The sequence below is a fragment of the Oncorhynchus clarkii genome, chromosome 28, assembly GCF_045791955.1.
Source record: "Oncorhynchus clarkii lewisi isolate Uvic-CL-2024 chromosome 28, UVic_Ocla_1.0, whole genome shotgun sequence".
NCBI classification, from domain to species: Eukaryota; Metazoa; Chordata; class Actinopteri; order Salmoniformes; family Salmonidae; genus Oncorhynchus; species Oncorhynchus clarkii.
The window spans coordinates 6,858,231-6,886,150 of NC_092174.1; the positions used below are offsets into that span (position 1 = coordinate 6,858,231).

The 27,920-nt window shown below is 40.8% G+C and overlaps 1 protein-coding gene across 1 annotated transcript in view; it reads left to right on the plus strand.

Moving 5' to 3' along the window:
- Positions 1-27,920, plus strand: part of LOC139387554 (pinopsin-like) — a 97,657-nt gene that overhangs the window by 23,292 nt on the left and 46,445 nt on the right. Inside the window, exon 2 of the mRNA XM_071133882.1 lies at positions 6,038-6,366. Coding sequence (XP_070989983.1) covers positions 6,038-6,366 — 329 coding nt within the window. The remainder of the gene's footprint in view (positions 1-6,037; positions 6,367-27,920) is intronic.

The window sequence follows — 27,920 nt, forward strand, 5'->3', positions numbered from 1 at the left end:
GCTCTCTGTCTTCACCGTTCGTGGTGAATTGCTCTGCCTCGATTGGTTTAGTCTGATGGTCTGCCTAGCAACAGCGTGAACAGTATCAACGTCGGAGCGTGGGGTTTCGATTTCCATTGCTCTCATTCTCATGTCAGTGACTTCAGCAGTGCGGCACATTTCGATGGCAGTTACTAATGTTAAGTCTCTATCTCTCAGTAGACGCCGGCGTGTATCCTCATTTGCAATTCCCAGCACTATTTTGTCACGAATCAATTCATCTTTCAATCCCCCGTATTCACAAGTGGCGGATTTCTCTCTCAAACGGGTTACAAAGTTGTGTACTGACTCACCCTCTTCCTGTTTACAGCTTCCGAAAACGAACCGCTGATAAATTACGTTTCTGGCGGGTTTGAAGTAATTCTCCAATGCATCCAATATAGCCTTTGCATCACACTGTTGTCGTGCTGTGAGGGTGAGATTGTGCCGGTAGATATGCCTGCATTCGCTGCCCATTAAACTCCTCAGAGTTGCAGCTTGTACCTCGTTGGGTTTCTCATGTAGACCGGTCGCCAGCGCATAGTCCTCGAATTCATCCCTGAAGTTGTCCCAATTAGTATTCCAGTCCCCTGTGAGAACCATGGGATTTGGTGGCGGAATGTTCGCTGCCATAGCAATGGAATATGAGATTTCTTTGCCTTCAGTCATCGACGTAGGTAGTGATGCTAGCCAGCCAGCTAACAACGAGTTGATCAGTGTTGTGAGTAGGAAACGGCGTGTGTTCGCATATGGAACGTAACTGCGCCTATACTGTACTTAGCTTCAAAAATAACAAACGTGTGTTTTCCGAGCCACTTCTGATACCATGTTTCAGTATGATATGTTAGATAAAGGAATAAAGACAGACTCCAATGTCAGGTTCAATAGCCTTGTTTGTGCATTGTACAAATCCCTACAACTGGAGTCCGGGAACAGTCGGGCTAGTCGATTACCTATCAATTAGACTCCGTAACAGAAACCTTGCGGGCTCCATTCGCCATTCGAGTGCATACAGATGCCATGTCTTTTTTCCCCTTCCCCGGTTCCTGCTCATTTCATAATCGGCCATTCTAAATTAAGATTAAAGACTTTAAATGGAGCATGGGTGAAAATATGACCACTTGATGAGAGAACAGTTGTGCAGCCTGAGACAAGGAACAGAGCTTTTTTTGCTACTTTCTCAAATCATCAATAGCCTATAGTCGCGCCATGCAGCCCATGTATGTTTTGATTTATATGACATTCTATGGTTTGTATCATTCACAACTAAAGTTGCCAGATAACTCTGAATCTAGAATATAGGACCCGTTTCAAATGATCACTTATACGTTCAACATAGCCACTTCATATGCAGTGTCGCTCCTTAATGGGAAAAATATACTTTCCATTTTCTTCAGCTAAATTCAATTATATTCTTCTTATTGAAAAAAAATGGTATAAAATAATATAAACTACAGGACCTACAAGCATATATTGTCAGCTAAATGAACAAGCCCATGGCATGGAGCATATCCAGATGTTTTAAGATGGAGCAGAAGAGGATGGCAGCCGTTTTCCATGCCCCTAACCAACTGTGCTATTTCGTAATTTGTTTTGCTTTGTTTGTAACTTGACTTGTTTTTTTAACTTATTTTGTAAATAATATTGCTGCTACCATCTATTATGACCGAAAAATTACTTCTGGACTTCAGAACAGTGATTGCTCACCTCAAACTGGAAGAAGCTTTTTCCTTTAATGAGTCTGACAAGAAGGATATACTGCTTTCCCAGGAACAGGCCCAAATCCCCATCATTTGCATGAAGAAAAGACAGAGGAAAAGGGGGCGCATGTCGGGCTGCCTTCTGAGAATCTGTAGGCGAGCGAGTAAACTCCCATTGCCATCTTTTCTACTGGCTAACATGCAATCATTGGAAAATAAGATTGATGACCTACGATTATGATTATCCTACCAACGGGACATTTAAAAACTGTAAAATTGAATGTTTCACCAAGTCGTGGCTGAATGACGAAACTAATACTATAGAGCTGGCAGGATTTTCCATGCACCAGCAGAAAAGACAAGCTACGTCTGGTAAAACGAGGGGTGAGGGTGTATGTCAATAATAGCGGATGCGCGATGTCTAATATTAATGAAGTCTCAAGGTATTGCTCACCTGAGGGAGATTACCGTATGATAAACTGTAGACCACACTATCTACCATGAGAGTTCTCATCTATATTATTCGTAGCCGTCTATTTACCACCACAGCCCGCTGCTGGCACTAAGACCACACTCAACCAACTGTATAAGGCCATAAGCAAACAAGAAAATGCTCATGCAGAAGCGATACTCCTAGTGGCCGGGGACTTTAATGCAGGCAAACTTAAATCGATTGAACCAAATTTAGTCATCTGTGCAACCAGAGGGAAAAAAACTCTCGACCACCTTCACTCCACACACAGAGATGCATACAAAGCTCTCCCCCGCCCTCCTTTTGGCAATTTTGACCATAATTTTATCCTCCTGATTCCTGCTTACAAGCAAAAATTAAAGCAGGAAGTACCAGTGACTCGCTCAATACAGAAGGGGTCAGAGGAAGTAGATGCTAAATTACAGGACTGTTTTGCTAACAACAGACTGGAATATGTTTCCTGGGATTCATCCAATGGCATTGAGGAGTTTACCACATCAGTCACCGGCTTGATAAGTGCATCGACGACGTCGTCTCCAAAGTGAACATGCATACATATCCCAACCAGAAGCCATGGATTACAGGCAACATCCGCACTGAGCTAAAGGCTAGAGCTGCCACTCTCAAGGACACTTATCCGGACGCTTTTAAGAAATCTTGTTACGACCACCGACGAGCCATCAAACAGGTCAATACAGGACTAAGATCAAATCCTACTACACAGGCTCTGACGCTCGTCGGATGTGGCAGGGCTTACAAACTTTGCTTTCTTCAATGCTCGCTTCAAGACAAGCACAACTGAACCATGCATTAGAGCACCAGCTGTTCCGGATGACTGTGTGATCACGCACTCCGTAGCCTATGTGAGTACGACTTTTAAACAGGTTAACATTCATAAAGCTGCAGGACCAGACGGATCACAAGACGCTAGCGAAACAGTCCTGTAGCTTATCATCCGCTTCATCGGACCACTTCCATATTGAGCTGGTACTTCCTGTTTGAGTTTTTGATTGTACGCAGGATTCAGGAGGATAGAGTTATGGTCAGCTTTGCCAAATGGAGGGTGAGGGAGAGCTTTGTATGCATTTCAGTGTGTGGAGTAAAGGTGATCTAGAGTTTTGATCCTCTAGTTGCACAGATGACAATTAGGTAAGACATATTTCAGTTTCCCTGCTTTAAAATCACCGGCCACTAGGAGCACCGCCTCTGGATGAGCATTTTCTTGTTTGCTTATGGCCCTATACATCTCTTTGAGTGTGGTGATCAGTTTCTGGTGGTAAATAGACAAATATAATAAATATAGATGAAAACTCTCTTGGTTAATAGTATGGTCTACAACTTATCATGAGGTATTATAACTCAGGCAAGCAGAACCCTCAAGACTTTCTTAGTATTACAGCTGTTGTTAACCTGTTGCGTCTACCAAACCCGGATCCGGGATTCTATTTACAGACCTAAGCTCATTACCATAACGCAACGTTAACTATTCATGAAAATCGCAAATGAAATGAAATAAATATGCCATCTCTCAAGCTTAGCCTTTTGTAAACAACACTGTCATCTCAGATTTTCAAAATATGCTTCTCAACCATAGGAAAACAATCATTTGTGTAAAAGTGGCTAGCTAGCATAGCATTTAGCGTTAGCATTTAGCGTTAGCATTAGCGTTAGCATCCAGCACGCAAGATTTCAACAAAAACATAAAAGCCTTCAAATAAAATAATTTACCTTTGAAGAACTTCGGATGTTTTCAATGAGGAGACTCTCAGTTAGATAGCAGATGCTCAGTTTTTCCAAAAAAGATTCTTTGTGAATTCGAAATAGCTCCGTTTTCTACATCACATTTGGCTACCAAAAAAAAATCAAAAATTCAGTCCTCAAAACGCGAACTTTTTTCCAAATTAACTCCATAATATCGACTGAAAACATGGCAAACGTTGTTTTGAATCAATCCTCAAGGTGTTTTTCACATATCTCTTCAATGATATATCGTTCGTGGAAGCATGGTTTCTCCCCTCAATCAAATGGAAAAGTACAAGCAGCTGGCGTTTGCGCACCGAGTTCCACGCAGGACACCAGGCGGACACTTGGAAAATGTAGTCTCTTATGGTCAATCTTCCAATGATATGCCTACAAATACGTCACAATGCTGCTAACACCTTGGGGAAACGACAGAAAGTGTAGGCTCATTCCTTGCGCAATCACAGCCATATAAGGAGACAATGGAAAACAGAGCTTCAGAGATTCTGCTCATTTCCTGCTTGACGCATCATCTTGGTTTCGCCTGTAGAATGAGTTCTGGGGCACTTACAGACAATATCTTTGCAGTTTTGGAAACGTCAGTGTTTTCTTTCCAAAGCTGTCAATTATATGCATAGTCGAGTATCTTTTCGTGACAAAATATCTTGTTTAAAACGGGAACGTTTTTCATCCAAAAATTTTAATAGCGCCCCCTAATGCATAACTGGTTAACAAAAAGACACTCACCTCTCCCCTTGAGCTTACCCGATGCTTCCGTTTGATACTGCCAATGCATAGAAATACCAACTAGATGTATATTATCCATGCTCTCGTTCAGCCACGACTCCGAGGAACATAGGATAGTCTTGAACGGAGCTCGTCCAGTTTGTTCTCCAGTGATTGTACGTTCGCCAATTGAACGGAGGATAGAGGTTTATTTATTTGCAGACTTTTGTAAGGGTGCCCGCATGCCGGCCTCTCTTATGCCGTCTTTTCCTTTTCCGAGTATCTGGGATACATAGCCCATCTGTAAATAGCCCATCCAACTGTCTACCTCATCCTCATATTGTTTTTATTTACTTTTTGCTCTTTTGCACACCAGTATCTCTACTTGCACATCATCATCTGCACATCTATCACTCCAGTGTTAATTTGCTAAATTGTAATTACTTCGCTACTATGGCCTATTTATTGCCTTACCTCCTTACTCCATTTGCACACACTGTATATAGATTTCTCTATAGTGTTATTGACTGTACTTTTGTTTATCCCATGTGTAACTCTGTGTTGTTGTGTTTTGCCGCATTGCTTTGCTTTATCTTGGCCAGGTCGAGGTTGTAAATGAGAACTTGTTCTCAACTGGCCTACCTGGTTAAATGAAGGTGAAATAAATATTTTTTAAATTAGGGCCTGGTCTGGGGTGAGTGGTATGTCCTGCGCCCTCGACTCGCTGAAGTAGAAATCCTCATCCAAATCAAGGTTAGTGATCGCTGTTCTGATGTCCTTTTCGGTCATAGGAAACGATGGCGGAAATATTACATACAAATATTACGTTTCACTTCAATGAAAAAACAAACAAGATAAAGAAGATGAGGAGTCAGGTTTCTGGGAGCAGTGACTGGATATGAAATGCTCCTTTGCAAATGCTGCAGAGCAGGAAGTATGTGCATTGAAAGGTGAGAAATTATAGAATGCTACATGGAAGCTTTTCTGGCATCTCTTCGTCACTGGTATCATTGGCCCTCCTGCAGAATGTCTAAAAGCTTAATTCTGCATGCCCTATGCTACTTTGTGTGAAGCAATCACACTAACATGTACATTGGAATCTCTCTTTGCAAAGTAATAACAACCTATATGGATGCATTACTTACCCTTCCAGGGTAAACAGTAGGAAGCCAGCATACACTCAAGTGTGATATAATTGACTCGTGTCTGTATGAGCACTCCCACTAATGTTTCTGCATGCATTTTTGTTTAAACACCCCGTAGGTAAATGTTTGTTTTAAGGCTGGAGTGTTGTGTCTGTGTTGTCTTTGACCACCCGATAAACTCCTGTATTGACCCTGTTCTACATAGTCTGAGCGAGTGTCTGTGTTCTCGTTTCCAGGCATCGTGTCCCTCATCTCCCTGGCCGTGCTCTCCTACGAGCGCTACAGCACCATGATGGGCCCAACCAAGGCCGACTCCACCAACTACCGGAAGGTAGCCTTGGGCATTGCTTTCTCCTGGTTCTACTCCTTGATATGGACCCTGCCGCCGCTCTTCGGCTGGAGCCGCTACGGCCCCGAGGGGCCCGGTACCACCTGTTCCGTGGACTGGAAGGCCAAGAGTGCCAACAATGTCTCGTACATCCTCTGCCTCTTTGTTTTCTGCCTCATCATCCCCTTCCTGGTCATAGTCTACTGCTATGGTAAGCTGTTGCATGCAATCAAACAGGTGAGTAGGACAACCACACTTGTTTTCCTGAATTCATACATTTATTCATGTTGATTTTCATTACAGTAGCTATTGCACACAGCTCTGTTACAGTGCACACTACTAAATGCATGGACTACTGTTCCTTGGTCTCGGCAGTGCTGAATTGCAGTTACAGAGACATCTCCGACCTCCCCAGCCTTACTAATAACAACACACACTATGGGGTATTTTTGCAGCTACTTTATTGTGGCAGTAAATATACTAGCTGTTGTAAAAACACGTGGAAATGACTAGAGATTCACGCATTAAAATATTTTTCAGCCATTGTCCAAGTTCAGAAGTTAAATACGATACAATATATGTATGGATTAAACCACAATTGTGTCTAGAGTGCAGCAATGATATATGTAACGGTACTTCCAACTTGTCTCACATTTGTATGTTCTTAAGAGCATTATTACCCCAGTAAATCATCATGAACTATGGCAGTTTTTGTTTTCGTTTCCACTCTCATCTCTGACTATCAGCAGACAAGCTGTAAAGGAAGCGTTGTCACACACTGAGAGAGAGACCTCCTGGGGATCTCGCCTTGCTCTGATTTCTGAAAGCCGGTCTCAGAGCAATCTTTCCAGGATTACAGCTCACTTAACTCTTTGTGCATCATGCCTTAAATGATAAACGCTCAGCGGCTCATCAACAACCATGAGGAGTGACATGAATAATAACCAAAGTTTCCATTATTTTAATAAGCAGATCCCTCCTTTCTTAATTTTTTTCCTTTTCTTTTTTGTCTTCTGAAGACGCATAGTAATGAAATCAGAGAAGCTGACAGCATTGAATTCCCCATTCTAATAAAGTGCTCGTCTATGGTCTGGGCCACATGAGGATAACAAAATTGATTAATCTCTTTTAAGCTGCGACAGGCTCCACCATCTCTACCTTATCAATGATAAAATGATTACGTACCTAATTTGCAATCACTGTATATAGACTTTTGGTTTTGTTTTGTTCTACTGTATTATTGACTGTATGTTTAGTTTATTCCATGTGTAACTCTGTGTTGTTGTATGTGTCGAATTGCTACGCTTTATCTTGGGCAGGTCGCAGTTGCAAATGAAAACTTGTTCTCAACTAGCACTACCTGGTTAAGTAAAGGTGAAATACAAAATAAATAGCCAATCAACGTAAGGGAGGTGAGGGAGGGAAGTTTTGGATGATGCAGCTTCCCCATTGTGGGTGTTATCGTCTTTTATTGCTGCCGCATTGTATGGAAATTAAGGGTGTTTATTAGTAGAGAGGAGTTGGTCATGGGACAGGCTCCCTCTCTCTGCCCTTGCATAGAGAAGACTTAGGGACAGTTTTGAAGGTTTAACGACAGTGCCTTGCTTAAGTATTTTTCCCCCTTGCCATTTTCCCCCCAAAAATTGCATTACAACCTGTAATTTTATTTGGATTTCATGTAATGGACATACACAAATTAGTCCAAATTGGTGAAGTGAAATGAAAAAAATAACTTATTTAAAAAATGTCTAAAAAATAAAAACGAAGAAGTAGTACAGATCAGGGTTGGGTTATAAAAATATCTGAAACTTTGAACATCCCACGGAGCACCAATAAATCCATTATTTAAAAAATGGAAAGAATATGGCACCACAACAAACCTGCCAAGAGAGGGCCTCCCACCAAAACTCACAGACCAGGCAAGGAGGGAATTAATCAGAGGCAACAAAGAGACCAAAGATTATCCTGAAAGAGCTGCAAAGCTTCACAGCGGAGATTGGAGTATCTGTCCATAGGACCACTTTAAGCCGTACACTCCACAGAGCTGGGCTTAATGGAAGAATGGCCAGAGAAAAAAAGCCATTGCTTAACCTCTTGAAGCTAGGGGGCACTATTTTTATGTTTGGAAAAATAATGTTCCCAAAGTAAACAGCCTTTTTCTCAGGACCAGATGCTAGAATATGCATATAATTGACAGATTATGATAGAAAACACTCTAAAACACTCTAAAGTTTCCAAAACTGTCAAAATTGTCTGTGAGTATAACAGAACTGATATTGCAGGCGAAACACTGAGGAAAATCCAATCAGGAAGTGCCTCTTATTTTGAAACCCTTCTGTTCCTATGCATGCCTATCCTCCATTTAAAGGGATATCAACCAGATTCCTTTTTTATGGCTTCCCTAAGGTGTGAACAGTCTTTAGACATAGTTTCAGGCTTTTATTTTGAAAAATGAGCGTGAAAGATCACATTGCAAAAGTGGATAGGTGGGGGTTCTCAGAGTGAGTTTTTGCGCAACTGAGTAAAGCCACCATTGTTCCTCCCGCTGTTATTGAAAAACCTACACACTCAGTTGATATATTATCGAATTATATTTAAAAAACTACCTCAGGAATGATTATAAAAAACGTTTGACATGTTTCTGTGGACATTATGGAGAAAATTTGGAATTTTCATCTGCGTTGTCGTGACCACTCTTTCCTGTGGATTTCTGAACATAACGCGACAAACAAACGGAGGTATTTTGGGGTATAAAAATAATCTTTATGGAACAAAAGGAACATTTGTTGTGTAACCGGGAGTCTCGTGAGTGAAAACATCCGAAGATCATCCAAGGTAAACGGTTAATTTGATTGCTTTTCTGCTTTTCGTGACCAAGCTTCCTGATGCTAAGTGTACATAATGCTATGCTAGGCTATCGATAAACTTACACAAATGCTTGGATTGCTTTCGCTGTAAAGCATAATTTCAAAATCTGAGACGACAGGTGGATTAACAAAAGGCTAAACTGTGTTTTGCAATATTGCACTTGTGATTTCATGAATATGAATATTTTTTTGTTATATTATTTGACTGTTGCGCTATGCTATTCAGCGGTTGCTGACGAAAATGATCCTGCGACAGGGATGGGTAGCGTCAAGAAGTTAAAGAAAGAAATAAGCAAACACGTTTGGTGTTCGCCAAAAGGCATGTGGGAGATTCCCCAAACATATGGAGGAAGGTACTCTGGTCAGATGAGACTAAAATTTTGCTTTTTGGCCATCAAGGAAAATGTTATGTCTGGCACAAACCCAGCACCTCTCATCACCCAGAGAATACCATCCCCACAGTGAAGCATGGTGGTGGCAGCATCATGCTGTGGGGATGTTTTTCATCGGCAGGGACTGGGAAACTGGTCAGAATTGAAGGAATGATGGATGGCGCTAAATACAGGGAAATTATTAAGGGAAAACTGTTTATCTTCCAGAGATTTGAGACTGTGACAGAGGTTCACCTTCCAGCAGGATAAAGACCCTAAGCATACTGCTAAAGCAAACTCGAATGGTTTAAGGGGAAACATTTAAATGTCTTGGAATGGCCTAGTCAAAGCCCAGACCTCAATCCAATTGAGAATCTGTGGTATTACTTAAGGATTGATGTACATCAGCGGAACCCATCCAACTTGAAGGAGCTGGAGTAGTTTTGCCTTGAGGAATGGGAAAAAATCCCAGTGGATAGATGTGCCAAGCTTATAGAGACGTACCCAAGAGACTTGCAGCTGTAATTGCACAAGGTGGCTCTACAAAGTATTGTTTTTGGGGGGTGAATAGTTATGCACGCTCAAGTTTTCAGTTTTTTGTCTTATTTCTTGTTTGTTTCACAAAAAAAATATTTTGCATCTTCAAAGTGGTAGGCATGTTGTGTAAATCAAATGATACAACCCCCCCCCCCCCCCCCCCCCAAAAAAAAAATCTATTTTAATTCCAGGTTGTAAGGCAATAAAATAGGAAAAATGCCAATGGGGTGAATACTTTCACAAGCCACTGTATATAATTTATTCCATCCTAGTCAAATTTTCTCATCTGATTGCATGCAGCTCCCCTATCAAGGTGTTTGGTACCTCCCATATGCACTACACTTTTCTGCACACTAACTATACCACAGGTACTGTAATTGTAGCAGCCTAACGGTGTGTCCTGTCCTCTATCTATCAGGTTTCAGGTAAGACCCAAATGCAGACTGTGTTGAAGTACAATGTTTATTACAGCAACAGGGGCAGGCAAACGACAGGTCAAGGCAGGCAGGCGTCGATAATCTAGAGTGGTGGGGCAACGGTACAGGACGGCAGGCATGCTCAGGGTCAGGTCAGGCAGAGGTCGGTAATCCAGAGAAGGGGCAAAGGTACAGGACGACAGGCATGCTCAAGGTCAGGGGCAGGCGGAGTGGTCAGGCAGACAGGTTCAGAGTCGAACAGGCAAGGGTCAAAACCAGGAGGGCGAGAAAAAGAGAGAATGGGGAAAAGCAGGAGACGAGACAAACTGCTGGTTCACTTGACAAACAAGACGAACTGGTAACAGACCAACAGAGAACACTTGTATAAATACACAGGGGATAAGGGGGAAGATAGGCGACAATCACAAGGACAGTTAAAATAGATCAAGGCGTGACACTATCCACCATTAATAGTGACAATAGTGGGAGGTGGATCATTTGTCCAGATCTGCAATAGGCTAACTAGCAATCTTACCACACATCATTGTTGTGTGGTTCATTGGCACAGAAAACTGTTGGTGGAAAATTTGTTGCATATATTTCATGCCATGTAATATCCCTTGCGTTTTCTTTTCCATACACATGCTTGTCTGTAAATACACATCTAGAGAGTATACTTGCATTTCAGAAACACATGGTTATCTGACTCAAACAGTTTGCATGTTTTTAAAATGCCAATTAGTGGGACCTTTGCAAGTGATCTTGAGGAAGCTCTTGTACAGTTTGTGTGTGGGCCACAAGTGGCAGGTCTTGCTCCTTCACTCTCCGTTTCTCTCTATTTTGGCTAATCTCTCTCAATCTCTTAACCACTCTCTCTGTCGCTCTGTGTGTCTCTCTCTTTATCTTTGTCTCTCTGTGCCTTTGCATCACAATACAGACTTTCCTATCCACATCGTTAACCTGTAGTTACGAGGCCTTGAATCAGATTAATCCGCTACTTCTTTGACTCTTGACTTTTGATTAGCAGAGGGAAAACATAGGTGGTTGATGTGCTAGGGGTTCAAATTGAAGTTTTCTAGGAAAGCTTTAGAGGAATGATAGCTAGCAAACATACAGTGCAGATAAATTCTTCAAATTCATTATTTTACACAAAACCTTATCACAGCACTGGAAAACCATGGTTGACCAACTGACCAAAATGTCTGACCTTTATCTCATCATAAGAAGGTTCATATCCATTCTAGTATTCTAATTCCTAATTCTATCGATTCGACCCCCTCCCCCACATTCTCTCCCCTATTGTGTGCTGAGCTTCCACCAGCTTGATAATATGGCTGTTGAAACCAGAACGGGTCCCAGGGTGTGTGTGTGCACACAAGTGTGTACATGTTTGTGTGTGTGTATGTGTGTGCACATGTGTGTGCCTTTGTGTTAAGGCTGGTTTACAGTCTGTCTATCGACATGTCTATAGACAATTAGAATGTGACAAGTGTTGATGGTCAAAATGCTATTTAATTTATACTCCAGTGGAATGTCTGTTGCACAGACATGAAAAAAGTTTGTCTCTGTGACTGTCGCAACATCCGTTGTCGTGTTTACCAGACTGCCACAGCAACCAGACTTGTAATTATATTGTTGTGGGTTTATTTACCTGTAATGATGAATAAAAAGTAGTTAAAGTTAAGATGTTGTCAGCTATACTCTGGTCATTATTTGAACTGGCTATCTCGCCAGCTAGCTAGCTAGCAACGAACCAAACCTTTGTTGATAAAACAGTTTTTAGTTGCCTGGCATGCTAGGTTGACATTTACTGAATGTAGTTTTAAGCGGATGGGTTTATTGGTGTTAAAAAAGAGAAAGTATGCTATTTGGAGCACCGGGCTGCTGATGTCATGCAGAGGCTGTCGTTTTGTGTTTATACTTTTTCATAATGACAATGATGTCGGATGACAATAGAATGTTCATGATGTCGCTACGACAATTGTCTATAGACATGTTGATAGACGGACTGTAAACCAGCCTTTAGTCCCCGTCTTAAGAGTGATAGACGAAGCAGTGAAGCAAAGTGCGTCTGTGTTTCTAGTGTACATTTGTGCACAAGTGTGTGAAATTGTACCTGGTTTTCAGGATTGGGCGAAGTGAGCACTTTGGACTTTACTATTTTGTATTAGCTGAGGCTAATCATGTACAGTATCACTGTTATTGTATAGGATCGACTACTAATTTAATCTTTACATTACGAAACCACATGACAGCAGTGACCCATTCAATTGCTGTGGAACTGGAGACTGAGGATTTTCATTATTTTGCACTTTCAAATGAGAAAATAGCAAAATGTCAGTTATTTTTCGTTTTTTAACTTCGAAAAGGAAGGGGGGTTCTACTTTATAACATATGAAATATTGGATATAATATTGAATTTGGCCTTTACTACTATAGCCCTTAAAACGCATTGAATAAGACATTCATAAATGGCAAAAAGACAATCAAAAATATAAGATATAAGACAGCTCAGAAAATGTTTTATTTAACCCCTTATTTTTGTTGGCACAAAACTACCTTCATACTTCCATTCATTTGTATGGGGTACCTTCAGACGAGTTCTGTGACAATTGTAGCTGAAACGGTTCTGACGCTACAGACAGCAGTTGGCACATCAGCATGACTGACTTCAGACGAGTCCCGTGGGGCTTGTGTGGGTCGTAGAGGAAAATGGAGAACACCATTGTGAGAGTCTTATCTTTTCATAGAGTGGTCCAATTAGTTTGTGAGAAGACCGATTTTCGGGATGTCCCATGGTCTGACAAACACCGCTGTAGCTCGGCCACCTTCCACCGTAGATGAGGAAGGCCGACGGTGGATTGAGGCGGATGCGGTGGATTGAGAAGCTGCCCATGTAAAAAATCAGATACCCTATACATTCAAAAGTATGTGGACATTCAAAAGGGTGTGGCCATTTCAGCCACACCCGTTGCTTACAGGTGAATAAAATCAACCACACAGCCATTCAATCTCCATAGACAAACATTGGCAGTAGAATGGTCTTACTGAAGAACTCAGTGACTTTCAACGTGGCACCATCATAGGATGCCACCTTTCCAACATGTCAGTTCATCAAGTTTTTGCCCTGCTAGAGCTGCCCCGGTCAACTGTAGGTGCTGTTATTGTGAAGTAGATATGTCTAGGCGCAACAGCGGCTCAGGCCCAAAGTGGTAGGCCACACAAGCTCACAGAACGGGACGACAGTGCTGAAGTGCATAGCGAGCCTAAGATCACCATGCGCAATGCCAAACATTGGCTGGAGTGGTGTAAAGCTCGCCTCCATTGGAGCAGTGGAAGCGCGTTCGCTGGAGTGATGAATCACGCTTCACCATCTGGCAGTCCGATGGACGAATGCCAGGAGAACGGTACATGCGCCAATACATAGTGCCAACTGTAACTGCTAGGCCCGTTAGTTTCAGTGAAGGGAAATCTTATTGCTACAGCATACAATAACATTCGAGACGAGTAAGTGCTTCCAACTTTGTGGCGACCGTTTGGGGAAGGATCTTTCTTGTTTCAGCATGACAACGTGTGAGCTCGATGCGCAGTTTCTCTAAAAATAAATCAGATCAAGCCTGAACTGTGCGATGTACTAGGGAGTTGTAGTTTCCACCAGACCAATAATCTACATAGTTTACCCCAGAAAACATGATCATTAACTTCAATGACCATAATCCATTGCATGCACGCCTACTTGTTCCATCTATGTGGATCACATATGGAGATGGAGAGAAGAGAGAACGCGTGATCAAGAGGGATAGAAAGCAGTTGCTTGACAAGGTATCTCTACCTGAAAATACATGATCTAAGTGATTGATAGTTGGTGTTCAGCAGTCATAAATTATGACTTATTTACTTTGAAGAACTACTAAAATAATGATTTTGTCAGACAGCACAGCATAGGCAGCAGCTCTATAGAGTCATCAAATTAAACAAATACACAACAACTGAAATATTATATATTTATTAAAGTAAAGTCATGTGAATAAATGATGGTTAATAAGTAATAAGCAAAAATGGGCAGTCACTACCATCATTGGATTTTTATTAATTGTTGTATTCTGTGTTACAGTATTCAGCCCACATAATGCATAGTGCATTTCATGTAATAATAATCAAAACTGAAATCGAAAAACATGGTTATGTTTTAATAATCTAACTGAAACCGAACCAACCTCAAAAAGCACTAATCGATTAGTACTACTTTCCATTGAACTTTTTTAAATTGTAGACTAAACTATTGGGAACGAAAAGCAAACAAACGACTACTTCCATGGCAACGTGCCAGGCCACAATCATAGATGTCATTCCCTTCCATTCTGCCGTGGCAGCGTATGACTGACACCAACCACTGAAAAATGAATCGCTCACCTCTTAGGGATGTCTTTGTTCCTGAGTGTGGAACCACCTGACATTTAACTGCCTGCGCTGCCGACCTGACATCTGATATATTTCAATTTGGCAACCCTGCAACTTTGTGACAATTATCATGTTTCCAAAGAGCGTCCGTTACTAGCCTATCACAGTAATGAAATTGGGTGTTCCATACCTGTAATCTAATTTAATGATTTTTTATCTTGGCTGTATATTTGCTCAGAGGAAATTGCCCGCATTCAAAATGACACAGGCCATCGGTTCAGTAATTTTGTCAGTGGTATCTGATTATTTTTGTGAGCACATCTGAAACCTTATATGTGGAATTCTTTGGTATAATGAACTAATTAATTTGTTGATGAATTCATTAGAGATTAGAGATACCTTCATGTTCACCATTCATTTCATTACTCTTATAACCACATAATATATAATCCATTTGATGTTTTGATCAATGGAACATTGTACCTCCATGATCCCCAATTGAAGAAAGTCAGAACCACTCTAAAGCTTATTGTGCCACAAGTTTGACAACAAATAAGCTCAGATCAATGGATATTCCACATTTTTGGACTGAGGTTTCCTATGTCCTGTGAGTTTACAAAATGTTATTTCTGTAAAGCTGCCCTAATAGATTGGGAGAAACTTCAGCCGGCCAATTGGATTTAGAGAATGTGCTGATGATTTAAGTTTTTACATAGGATAAACCTTTAGCTGGTGAAACTAAGTGAAACTGCAGGTAAAGAAATTCAAACCTTTTGATTATCACAATCCATGGCTATGTTCCAAAGTTAGCATGCATACCCAATACATCTCTCCATTCTGACATTTTGGAACTGAGCCAATATTCCTGATCCATATGTTCATTCTCTGAAACTCCCTTTTGGTATTTTTCTCTTCTATTTTTGATCATCACTCTCTATCTGACTCGTTCACTGTCCTTCATTCGCAATGAAAGCTGTTCTCCTCTCCGTAATTGCCATTCCAACACACACTTCAGACATGTCTCATCTCCTGTCCAATTTTTGATGGTTTGGGCAACTGTTTTCTGTCGATAGGAGGCATGAAACAGTTTCACTGCTGTCAAGATGATACCACACAGCAGTTGCATGGAAATAGAGGAACATTTGACATAGACACCATACAGTAGTAGTCTTTTTTATTTTAATGATACATTTGGTGTCCAATGTTCTGAGTTGAGACAACTATTGCTATTTATTGGGCATGGCTTTGTAGTGATTAGAAGTCATTTTAACAACGACACCACCCCCTTAATTATACTTTTCAGGTGTCAATGTGATGTGTGTGTTTGATACATGTCAGTTTAATTCTTTGTTTGTGTGTTACATGTTCCCTGTGTACTACATTTTGTGATGGTAAAACATTTTTGTAATAATCACCTCTTTCCTCCCTCTACATTGGTGATGACACACTCGACAGGCAAAAAACGGCAATTATGTGTTCACTTTATTGAAATACAGTTAGAGTGAATAGTGTATAGTAAATAAGAGCACCTTTGCAGCAATAGATTGACAGACATTTATCCCTTGGCGGTGAATACCTGTCGGATTTAGTCATTTTTCCTCAATCTCTTGGTTTTTAGGTGATTATCTCTGCTTTGACACATCCAAATTGTCTGTGGCCATGATTTCACTTAGCAAGGTCTGTCACATAGGGCAGACCTATAGGGAAGGCTGAAATACTTCACACTTATTACCAAGTGTTGCTTGCTGTTAGTTACCAAAGTGGTCTGCTTTCATGCTCAGTGACAGTTTTTTTTCCAACACCATTGTCTCAAGTCAGATAGCGTGACGGCCATCTGCACTGATCTGTCTGATAACTCGCAAACACTCATGGGATAGCTAAAAGGAGTCTGGCTACAAAATGCTGTCCTAACTAGTGCTGTTGCGGTGACTATCACCGCCACACCGGCAGTCATGAGTCATGACAGCAAGTAAAATTCCATGTGACCGTTGACTCAAGGTAATCTCCTTTTATGCATTTTGGACATTCTTTGGTAGTACCCAACTTGCTAATAACCATCAGGTCCTAATGGCCTGGCACTCAGGGCTATATTGTCCCTCTAACTCCGATATCAATGCAAATGTATTTGAAAATCAGATGAAAGAGTTATCATCAAAACAGTATACTGCTTTTAAAACTCACCTCAATGTGATGATCAATTTGAAGAAAGAAGCCCGGTCCTGGGCTGTGTCGCAGCTGGCCACGACCGGGAGGCCCATGAGGCGACACGCAATTGGCCCAGTGTTGTCCGGGTTAGGGGAGGGTTTGGCCGGGGTAGGCCATCATTGTAAATAAGAATTAGCTTTGAACTGACTTTCCTAGTTAAATCAAAATTAATAAAATTGTACCAGTGGTGTAGTGGTGCCTGGAGAAGTAGGAGTACTATAATTTTGCACCCAAAAATGCAAGAGGCCCGCCCAGGCGAAGGAAAGGCTGTGTAAAAAATTATATTACAAACAGTGACATAAACTTTGAATGACTTATATGATAAATCCCATATTGGTCTTTCAGTCAGGCCAAACCAAGTTGCACTGTGCAGTAGGCTAATGGTAGGCCTACTATTGAAACATATAAGTCTGAAATTCACAGGTTTCAGATTTTCAAAAATAATTTCTTCAGGTTTTCATTCTCAGTCATACTTTTTTTAAATATTTTTATTACAGAATATGACAAAAATGTATGTTCTAATTCCATAACAATGCTTAACCCACATCAGGAGACCACTTTTGAGAGTATTTGCCCTTTCATTCAAATGTGTAGGCACCTAGCACTGTTGTTTGATTGAAGGTGTTTCTGAATTGATGCAAATAATCATGATATCATTCTGACAGGTAGGCATAGTCTACTTTGTATGTACAGTAGTTAACATTTAATAGAGAAGAATTTTGGAAAAGCCTTTCCATCTACCAGAAGACTGTTAGGCCAATCATTAGCATCGCTATATTTTTTCCTGTTCCTAAATTGTTTGAAAGCTTGATGTTTCACTTCATTTTATGAGCCATGTGTTAACTTTCTACAAAGTAGCCTTTAGAAAATATCCCACCATAGAATCTTAGAGACAATTATTATAATAAAGACTTACTCATATGCGCTCTCTTGTTCTATTAGTTTTCTTTCAACTTTCTTTATTGTCTAGCAGCCAAATGGCATTATCCTATTCATATTAGCAGCCCATGATAGTTGTTGCTTCTTTAAATCCCCCCTCTTCCTAACTGATATTTCCATCCTTGTCCATGAAACCGCTTGATTTTAGAAAGGTGTTTTCCCACAAATTGCATTTTGGAACATTCACGTGTAGGCCTACCTCAGTGTGTACATTTCTGCCCCTAAAATGTGGAGAAATAATAGTTTGTCAACATTTTAAGCTAAACATTACTATCTGTTCCATCAGCCCTATTAATTGATATGGCATATACCTCCACTACACTACTTTGATACTTATCAGTGAGTATAGGCACATGCCTACATGGCTTACCTACAGTATGTATACCCTCCACTACTCCACTGATTGTGTCTTATACAATACATAGCCTACCGCATTTTGCACATTACGCATGGCAGAAAAACATACAATAAAACTGACTTAAGATGTCTTTGGTACATAGGCTAATTGGTCTATATCACTTGCTTTCCCAAATTTAGTATGGGGTAGCTGCAGAAACAGGGTTCGAGAGCCCATGTCTTACAGAGTTTTAGCGAAATAAGTGTTCTTATATTTATTTTTCAGCTGCTCATATTAAGCACAACTCTGCTATAAAATCGAAGTAGCCTCCAGGCAAAATTGAAGAAAAAAAAACGGACTAGTGGGAAAGCATGCCTCCATTCGCTATTCGAGTGCATATACAGTGCCTTGCGAAAGTATTCGGCCCCCTTGAACTTTGCGACCTTTTGCCACATTTCAGGCTTCAAACATAAAGATATAAAACTGTATTTTTTTGTGAAGAAACAACAACAAGTGGGACACAATCATGAAGTGGAACGACATTTATTGGATATTTCAAACTTTTTTAACAAATCAAAAACTGAAAAATTGGGCGTGCAAAATTATTCAGGCCCCTTAAGTTAATACTTTGTAGCGCCACCTTTTGCTGCGATTACAGCTGTAAGTCGCTTGGGGTATGTCTCTATCAGTTTTGCACATCGAGAGACTGACATTTTTTCCCATTCCTCCTTGCAAAACAGCTTGAGCTCAGTGAGGTTGGATGGAGAGCATTTGTGAACAGCAGTTTTCAGTTCTTTCCACAGATTCTCGATTGGATTCAGGTCTGGACTTTGACTTGGCCATTCTAACACCTGGATATGTTTATTTTTGAACCATTCCATTGTAGATTTTTCTTTATGTTTTGGATCATTGTCTTGTTGGAAGACAAATCTCTGTCCCAGTCTCAGGTCTTTTGCAGACTCCATCAGGTTTTCTTCCAGAATGGTCCTGTATTTGGCACCATCCATCTTCCCATCAATTTTAACCATCTTCCCTGTCCCTGCTGAAGAAAAGCAGGCCCAAACCATGATGCTGCCACCACCATGTTTGACAGTGGGGAGGGTGTGTTCAGGGTGATGAGCTGTGTTGCTTTTACGCCAAACATAACGTTTTGCATTGTTGCCAAAAAGTTCAATTTTGGTTTCATCTGACCAGAGCACCTTCTTCCACATGTTTGGTGTGTCTCCCAGGTGGCTTGTGGCAAACTTTAAACAACACTTTTTATGGATATCTTTAAGAAATGGCTTTCTTCTTGCCACTCTTCCATAAAGGCCAGATTTGTGCAATATACGACTGATTGTTGTCCTATGGACAGAGTCTCCCACCTCAGCTGTAGATCTCTGCAGTTCATCCAGAGTGATCATGGGCCTCTTGGCTGCATCTCTGATCAGTCTTCTCCTTGTATGAGCTGAAAGTTTAGAGGAACGGCCAGGTCTTGGTAGATTTGCAGTGGTCTGATACTCCTTCCATTTCAATATTATTGCTTGCACAGTGCTCCTTGGGATGTTTAAAGCTTGGGAAATCTTTTTGTATCCAAATCCGGCTTTAAACTTCTTCACAACAGTATCTCGGACCTGCCTGGTGTGTTCCTTCCAGTTTTTTTTTTCCCCTGCCCCTGTTCCTGCCCATTTGATAATAGAAACTCATTTCATATACGCTAAATTAATAAAAGTATGTGGACACCTGCTCGTCATTCCCACACTTTGCTGCTATAACGACCTCCACTCTTCTGGGAAGGCTTTCCATTTGATGTTGGAACATTAGTGAGGTTGGGCGTTTAGGCCTGGCTCGCTGTTGGAGTTCCAATTCATCCCAAAGATGTTAGATGGGGTTGAGGTCAGGGCTCTGTGTAGGCCAGTCAAGTTCTTCCACACAGATCTCAACAAACCATTTCTATATGGATCTTCCTTCATGCACATGGGCAGTGTTATGCTGAAACAAGAATTGTCTAGAATGTTATTGTATGCTGCAGCGTTAAGATTTCCCTTCACTGGAACTGAGGGTCCTAGCCCGGACCATGAAAACAGCCCCAGGCCATTATTCCTCATCCACCAAACTTTACAGTTGTCAATATTTATTGGTGCAGGTAGCATTCTCCTGGCATGCGCCAAACTCAGATTCGTCCTTCGAACTGCCAGATGGTGAAGTGTGATTCATTACTCCAGAGAACACTTTTCCACTACTCCAGAGTCTAATGGAGGCGAGCTGTACACCACTCCAGCCGACACTCTGCATTGTGCATGGTGATCTTAGGCTTGAAGCCCCCGACGAAAAGTTATTGTGCTGACATTGCTTCCAGAGGCAGTTTTTGAACTCGGTAGTGAGTGTTGCAACCGAGGACATACGATTTTTACGCTTTACACATCTCAGCACTGTGGTCTTGTTCTGTGAGCTTGCATGGCCTACCACTTTGCAGCTGAGCCGTTATTGCTCCTAGATTTTCCACTTCACAATAACAGGACTTACAGTTGATCAGGGCAGCTCTAGCGGGGCAGAGATTTGATGAACCGACTGGTTGGAAAGGTGGCATCCTATGACAGTGCCACGTCGAAAGTCACTGAGCTCCTCAGTGAGGCCATTCTACTGCCAATGTTTGGTTATGGAGATTGCATGGCTGTGTGGTCAATTTTATATACCTGTCAGCAACGGGTGTGGCTGAAATAACCCAATCCACTAATTTGAAGGAGTGTCATACTTTGGATAAATAGTATATAAGTAAAGACAAGATTTAATTGAGAATAGTCTGATGGGTGAAAATATGATCACTTGATGAGAGAACAGCTGTGCAGCCTGAGGCAAGGAACAGAGCGCAAGCTTTTTTGTGACTTTCTCAAAATTATCAAGAGCCTGTAGTCGCATCATGCAACCCATATATGTTTGATTTCTAAGACATTATAAGGTTTGTATAATTCACAACTAAAGTTGCCAAATAACTCTCAATCTAGGGTACAGGACCTGTTTCAAATAATCACTTTCAGCTCAACATAGCCACTTCATATGCGTACTCGCTCCGGAATGTGAAAAACTTATCAAGCTAAGTTCAATTATATTCTTCTTACCATAAAATCATATCATTTTAAATAATGGCACCGTACTTATCTTGTCAGCTAAATGAACAAGCAGCCTAGAGTATAGCCAGATAACATACAGTAGGCCAACTCATATTTTGTTCTTCAGAAATACATTTTCTTCATATCATGTTTCTTTAGACATGACTAAAATAAACAATGGATTTATTTTGATGGTGCATGTTAAATTGATTTATTAGACTTTTTTGAATGTAGCTGTTCCAAAGGTGCGCCTCAGTGGCTTGTAAGCAGCTTGTATGCGTGGAGGCCTGGAGATGCTAAACGTATTCATGTTAATTAACCGTCAACTGCCGAGAGACCAGCAGACTTTTGCATGACAATAGCCGGCTGACAAAATGTAGTGGCTGCCACAGCCCTAGTCCTAACATTCAAACATGTTACCAAGGTGACATCATCCATTGAACCCCCTTTCATCCTCAAAAGAGTCAGAGTTAATCTTATCAAAAACTATAAACCTGTAGCTAATATTGATGTATTTTTTTCATGAGCAAGCCTTCACTACTTAATTCTACATCTAGCGAATGTGTTTTGTGGTGGTAGAATCAGTATTTATGACATTTGAAAAATGTGCACGGACATTTGCTAGTTAAGGAGTAAGTGTCTGCTTGCTGGCTGGACCAGTCTCAAATCAATCCATATTAAATGAAAGGCAGAGATGCTAACAACACCAGTACACACACTCAATGCTGAATACCCTCTCTAGTTAGCTAACTAGCTAGTGTAGTCAAGTTCTAGCTAATGTACACATTTAATTTCTTGACATCTGTTCTTCCGTGATTAGTGCTGAGAGTTCTACAGCACAGCTGACAGCTCTCTGCATAGTTATCGCTTTGGCCAATTGTTACAAAGTAGCCAGCTGGCACCGTGTTAACCTTTCAGAATCAGATACATGCTGATTTCTGAGAACAGTCCCATAACTTTGATGCTTTACCACGTTGGTGACTTTGGGAGTATCTCCCAAAGTTAAAGAGGTGAATGAGCTTTGTGGTAAGGTGACAGTTCTGAGGCAGGATAAGGAGGAGCTGAGAGAGAAACTGGCAACGGTCGAGAGCATCATAAGTAGAGAGGTAGCTGACATCAGGGAAGATCTACAAAGGGATTTGTCATAGAATTGCTACAACACAGACATCATCATCCACACTCTAAGAAAACAACTGGAGCAACCCTCACTACCACACCCTCACATCCCCTCATGAACAGTACCACTGCTTCTCATAGTGAACCTCCGGAACTCACACACTCAGCCCAAGAGGTAAGTAGCTAGACCCAGTACAACTCCTCCTCCCACACCAGCACATTCCCCTCGTCCGATAGGTCTGGCCAGACCTGCCCAAGATCATCCCAGCCCCAGAGCACCAGCGCTAGCGGAGCCATGCTGGGACCCTCAGGAGAGAGGAAGACAACGAAAGGCCACCTGTGTTCCCCATCCCAGTCCATCCAAAGAACATCACACCAGACAGACAACACAGCCCAGAACAGCAGCACACAGGCAGAGGACCCTATGGCCTTCATTATATATGTCCATTGGGACATTTCTCATAGAGAAACTGCTAGTCCTTGGCATGTCAGTCAGAAAGCTATGGTGCCCAACAACAGCAAGTGTCTTGAAAAGTCTGTCAAGCAACAAATGAAATTGGGCCAAACATATTATAATTCACACAGGTACTAATGATTTGATGGTAATGATAAGACATGGAGCTCCTGCAATGCAGCAAGTGGCAGCCAGAGTTGTAGAGAGATTTCCTAACACCAAAATCACTATGTCCACCCTGTTACCACATTGCAATGTGCCCTTCCACATTATTCAAGGCAAATAATGCTGAGATGTCTGAGAGTTCTGTGCACTCTTGGACAATGTTTACCTAGCGTACCACCATGACATTTACCACCCGCTGATGTGCAACCTAGTACACTTGAACAAACAGGGTTTCAAGGTGTTTGCTAGGAAACTGAATGAAAAAAAAAACAGGAACGCGGCCATACATCCTCCAAGATCACAACCACCAGCTCCCACCTAGAGAGATCAGCACCACCCTACACCACCAGGCCCTAATCCAGAGAGGCCAGCTCCACCCTGCACCATCAGGCCCCTTCCAGGCCCCTTCCACCCTGCACCATCAGGCCCCTTCCCCTTCCCACCCCACTATCCACCATGCTAACAGGACAACACCCCAATCAGAAGAGACCAACAGTCCAGCAACACAGCTATGGAGAAGTGGCACAAAGAATAGAGCACCCTGCTGCAGCCAAGCTAACAGGGCCTGAAATGTACTTTTTGGTCCACCAGCCACTTAGACCAACTTTTCTGCCTGTGCGCAGCGCTTCTAAAAAGTAATTTTTCACCCAGCTCTTCACATGCCAGGCAGTGTTACAGCACAAGGTGGGATAGGATTCATAGTTATTTTACTTTGTGTGATTAATTTTCCAGCCATGAAAGAAAACAGCAGAAATACTTTGAAAACAGCTACTGCAACATTTATTCTACTATAAATGTGATCATACTTGACCATTTTTATTCACAACTGCGAGTGAAATGCTCACACTGTCCAGCCCAGCTGTCCACCCGCCAACATGTATGGTGAAATAGGCATCTTACCCGCCAATGCCAAAATCTACCTGCATTTGGCAGGCGGCGATTGTTAATTTTAGGCCATGCGAGCTAAAATCCACAAATTCCTTATTTTGTATTATAAGAAATATAATTCTTAGAAATACAACCTATTATCATTATGAGTTCAGTTTTATATAAGCTACCCAAGAAAGAGTTAACGATAGCTCATATAAATCAAATCAAATCGAATTTATTTATATAGCCCTTCGTACATCAGCTGATATCTCAAAGTGCTGTACAGAAACCCAGCCTAAAACCCCAAACAGCAAGCAATGCAGGTGTAGAAGCACGGTGGCTAGGAAAAACTCCCTAGAAAGGCCAAAACCTAGGAAGAAACCTAGAGAGGAACCAGGCTATGTGGGGTGGCCAGTCCTCTTCTGGCTGTGCCGGGTGAAGATTATAACAGAACATGGCCAAGATGTTCAAATGTTCATAAATGACCAGCATGGTCCAATAATAATAAGGCAGAACAGTTGAAACTGGAGCAGCAGCACGGCCAGGTGGACTGGGGACAGCAAGGAGTCATCATGTCAGGTAGTCCTGAGGCATGGTCCTAGGGCTCAGGTCCTCCGAGAGAGAGAAAGAAAGAGAGAAAGAGAGAATTAGAGAGAGCACACTCAAATTCACACAGGACACCGAATAGGACAGGAGAAGTACTCCAGATATAACAAACTGACCCTAGCCCCCCGACACATAAACTACTGCAGCATAAATACTGGAGGCTGAGACACAGCCTCAGAAACAAAGTTCATGAGATTAGTAATTTGCTAATCTTAGATAATATTTTAATATATTATCCCTTTCTGAGACTCTTGATGATACAGCAGTAGGGATAAAACATATAACATCTATAGAAAAGAAGGGAATGCTTACGGGGAGGTGTTTCTGTATTATTCAGAGCCTTATTCCTGTAAAGCTCAGAGAGGATCTCATGACAAATGAAGTAGAAGTGCTGTAGTTGCAGGTTTACCTGCCTCATCTGAAGCCTCTTCTTTTAGAGTGCTGCTATAGACCACCAAGTGCAAACTGTCAGTATCTGGAGAATACGTGTGTGATGTTAGATAAGGTCTCTGATGCTAACAGAGAAATGTATTTTCTTGGTGACCTGAACATTGACTGGTTATCATCTAGTTGTCCTCTCAAGAGGAAGCTTCTTACTGTGACTAATTCCTGTAACATGACCCAGGTTATCACTCAACCAACTAGAGTGTATACCAATAGTGTTGGATCTGTGACATCCACTTGTATTGATCATATCTTCACCAATGCTGCAGAGCTTTGCTCCAAAACAATACCCGTTCTCATTGCCTGTAGTGACCATAACATTGTGGCAATAACAAGGAAAGCCAAAGTACCAATGGCAGGAGCTAAAGTTATTTAGTTATTTAAGAGATCATACAAAAATTATTCTCAAGACTCTTTTGTTGAAGATGTAAAAAATGTATGTTGGCCTGATGTGTATAAGGAGAATCCAGATACAGCACTTGGGAGTATTAGTACAATTATTATTGCAAATTGTTGACAAACATGCACCTGTTAAGAAACTGTGGGAACTGTTATTGTATGAAGCAAAAAAGGTGGCAAACAAGTCAGGCTGCTCAGCTGATTGGTTGACATACTGTCAATTGAGACATTTTTTTTTAAGAAATTGTATTGCCAAAACAAGATATTACATAAAAAACTAGGGGGGAAAGACTTAAATGCACCTTAAATTATATTATGGGCAGAAAACCCAATTCATCATTCATTGAAGTTGATGGATCATTTATAACAAAACCTTATGATATAGCCAATCATTTAAGTTACTTTTTCTCAGGTAAAGTGGACAAACTGAGATGTGAAATGACATTGAACAGTAAACCATCATATTAGTGTATTGAATATCTAATAATGTAAGAGAAGGATTGCTGTTTTGAATTTGGTCAAGTTTGTGTGGAAGAGGTGGATAAACAGTTGGTATCCAACCACCAGGTATAGACAACCTAGATGGGAAACTATTGAGAATGGTATTTGCCATGTCTTTAACCAAAACCTAAAGGAGTGTGTGTCTCCTACTGGGCTAAAAGGAAAGGAATATAACATACAGTGTTTACTGGAAAGTCACTCTACATCCTTAGATGAAGTTGCATGAAAAAAGGAATGGGTGGTGAAATCATTTTCTGTCATTGTCATGGACAAGGAACTCAAAAGGTGTGATATGAATCAACACAAATTTCGATCTGAATGAGCAAATAGTCAGGAATGATTCGCCAGGAAGGTGGCTCTTTCTGAAAATGAAAGTGGATGAAAAAGAGATCATGCTCATTAATCTATATGGTCCAAATCAGGATGATCCATAATTCTTTGAAACTATTTATACCAATTCATTACATTTACAGGCAACAAATGATCAAATCACTATGGTGGGAGACTATAGCACAGTGTTAAGTACCTCAATGGACCATAAAGGAAATCACTCCACAAACTATCATCACCGTGTGATGGAAATCACAAATATTATGGACACATTGGAAATAATGGATATTTGGAGACTAAAAAAACCCAGACCTAGTTAGATATACAGGAAGGAGACTTCAAGCTAGTCGTCTTGACTACGTTCTTGTCTCTTTCTCTCTTGCATCAAAGGTTAAACAAGTTTTAATTGGAGACAGAATGCGATTGGATCATCATCTAATTGGCCTTCACATAACTCTTATAGAATTTCACGTGGACGGGGATATTGTAAATTTAATCAAAGTTTACTTATTTATAACTAAGACAGAATCATTTATAACTGAATTTTTCCAGTATAATATAGCAGTTTCTGGCTTAAGAGACCAGACTAACAAGAATGAATTAATAGTACAGGTAGATAGCAATAAAAACAATACTACAGAGATACAAAATAAGTTAGAGGAAAAACAAAAACAACTCGAGGAACTTATTCAAGAAAGATCCAATGTAATCTATTACAAAAAAACACAGGAAGGCTAATAAACATAACTTTCAGAAACTCATTACTGAAGACGGAGTCATCTATGACTCTCTGAATTATATTTTAAAATAGGAAGCTAAATATTTTAAGCAGATGTTCTCTTTTCCATCTCATCCTCTCCCACTGAATGAAGATTACGGTAAGGAATTCTTTCCAAATAATAAAAAAATGGAAAATTAACATATGTACAGAAAGATCAGTGCATAGGCCAAAGTACAGAGGGAGAACATTTTGAGGCTATTAAAGCCTTTCTGTCTGGAAAAACCCCCAGGGCTTGATGGAATACCGGTAGATGTATATCAAGCCTTTTTTAATATACTAAAAGCTCCATTGCTAGATTGTTTTAACTACTCCTATAGAAATGGTAGTCTGTCAGGTACTCAGCAGGAAGGTCTGATTTCACTAGTATTAAAACAAGACCTAGATGGCAAATATAATGTTCCAGTCTATCAAAAAAAACTGGAGGCCCCTTACACTTCAATGTTTTAATGCTAAAATACTAGCGAAGTGCATAGCACTCAGAATTTAAAAGGTTTTACCAGGTATTGTTCATCCTGATCAGACAGGTTGGAGATAATAGATGACAACTACTAGAAATAATAGAACATCATGACACATCTAAGAAGCCAGGCCTGGTATTTATAGCTGATTTTGAAAAGACCTTTGATTAAGTAAGACTGGATTTTGTTTATAAATGCCTGGATTCTTTCAATTTCGGTGATTCTCTTATGAAATGGGTAAAGTAAGGTAACCAATAATGTAGTTTTAAGAAAATACAAAAAAAGTAAGAGATAAGAAGAACAAATAATTCAAGCAGGAGTAAATAACAATAGCAGGGGGTACCGGTACAGAGTCAATGTGCGGGGGCACCAGTGTCAAGGTCGAATACGACCTTACAGTGAAATGCTTACTTACAGGCTCTAACCAATAGTGCAAAAAAGGTATTAGGTGAACAATAGGTAAGTAAAGAAATAAAACAACAGTAAAAAGACAGGCTATATACAG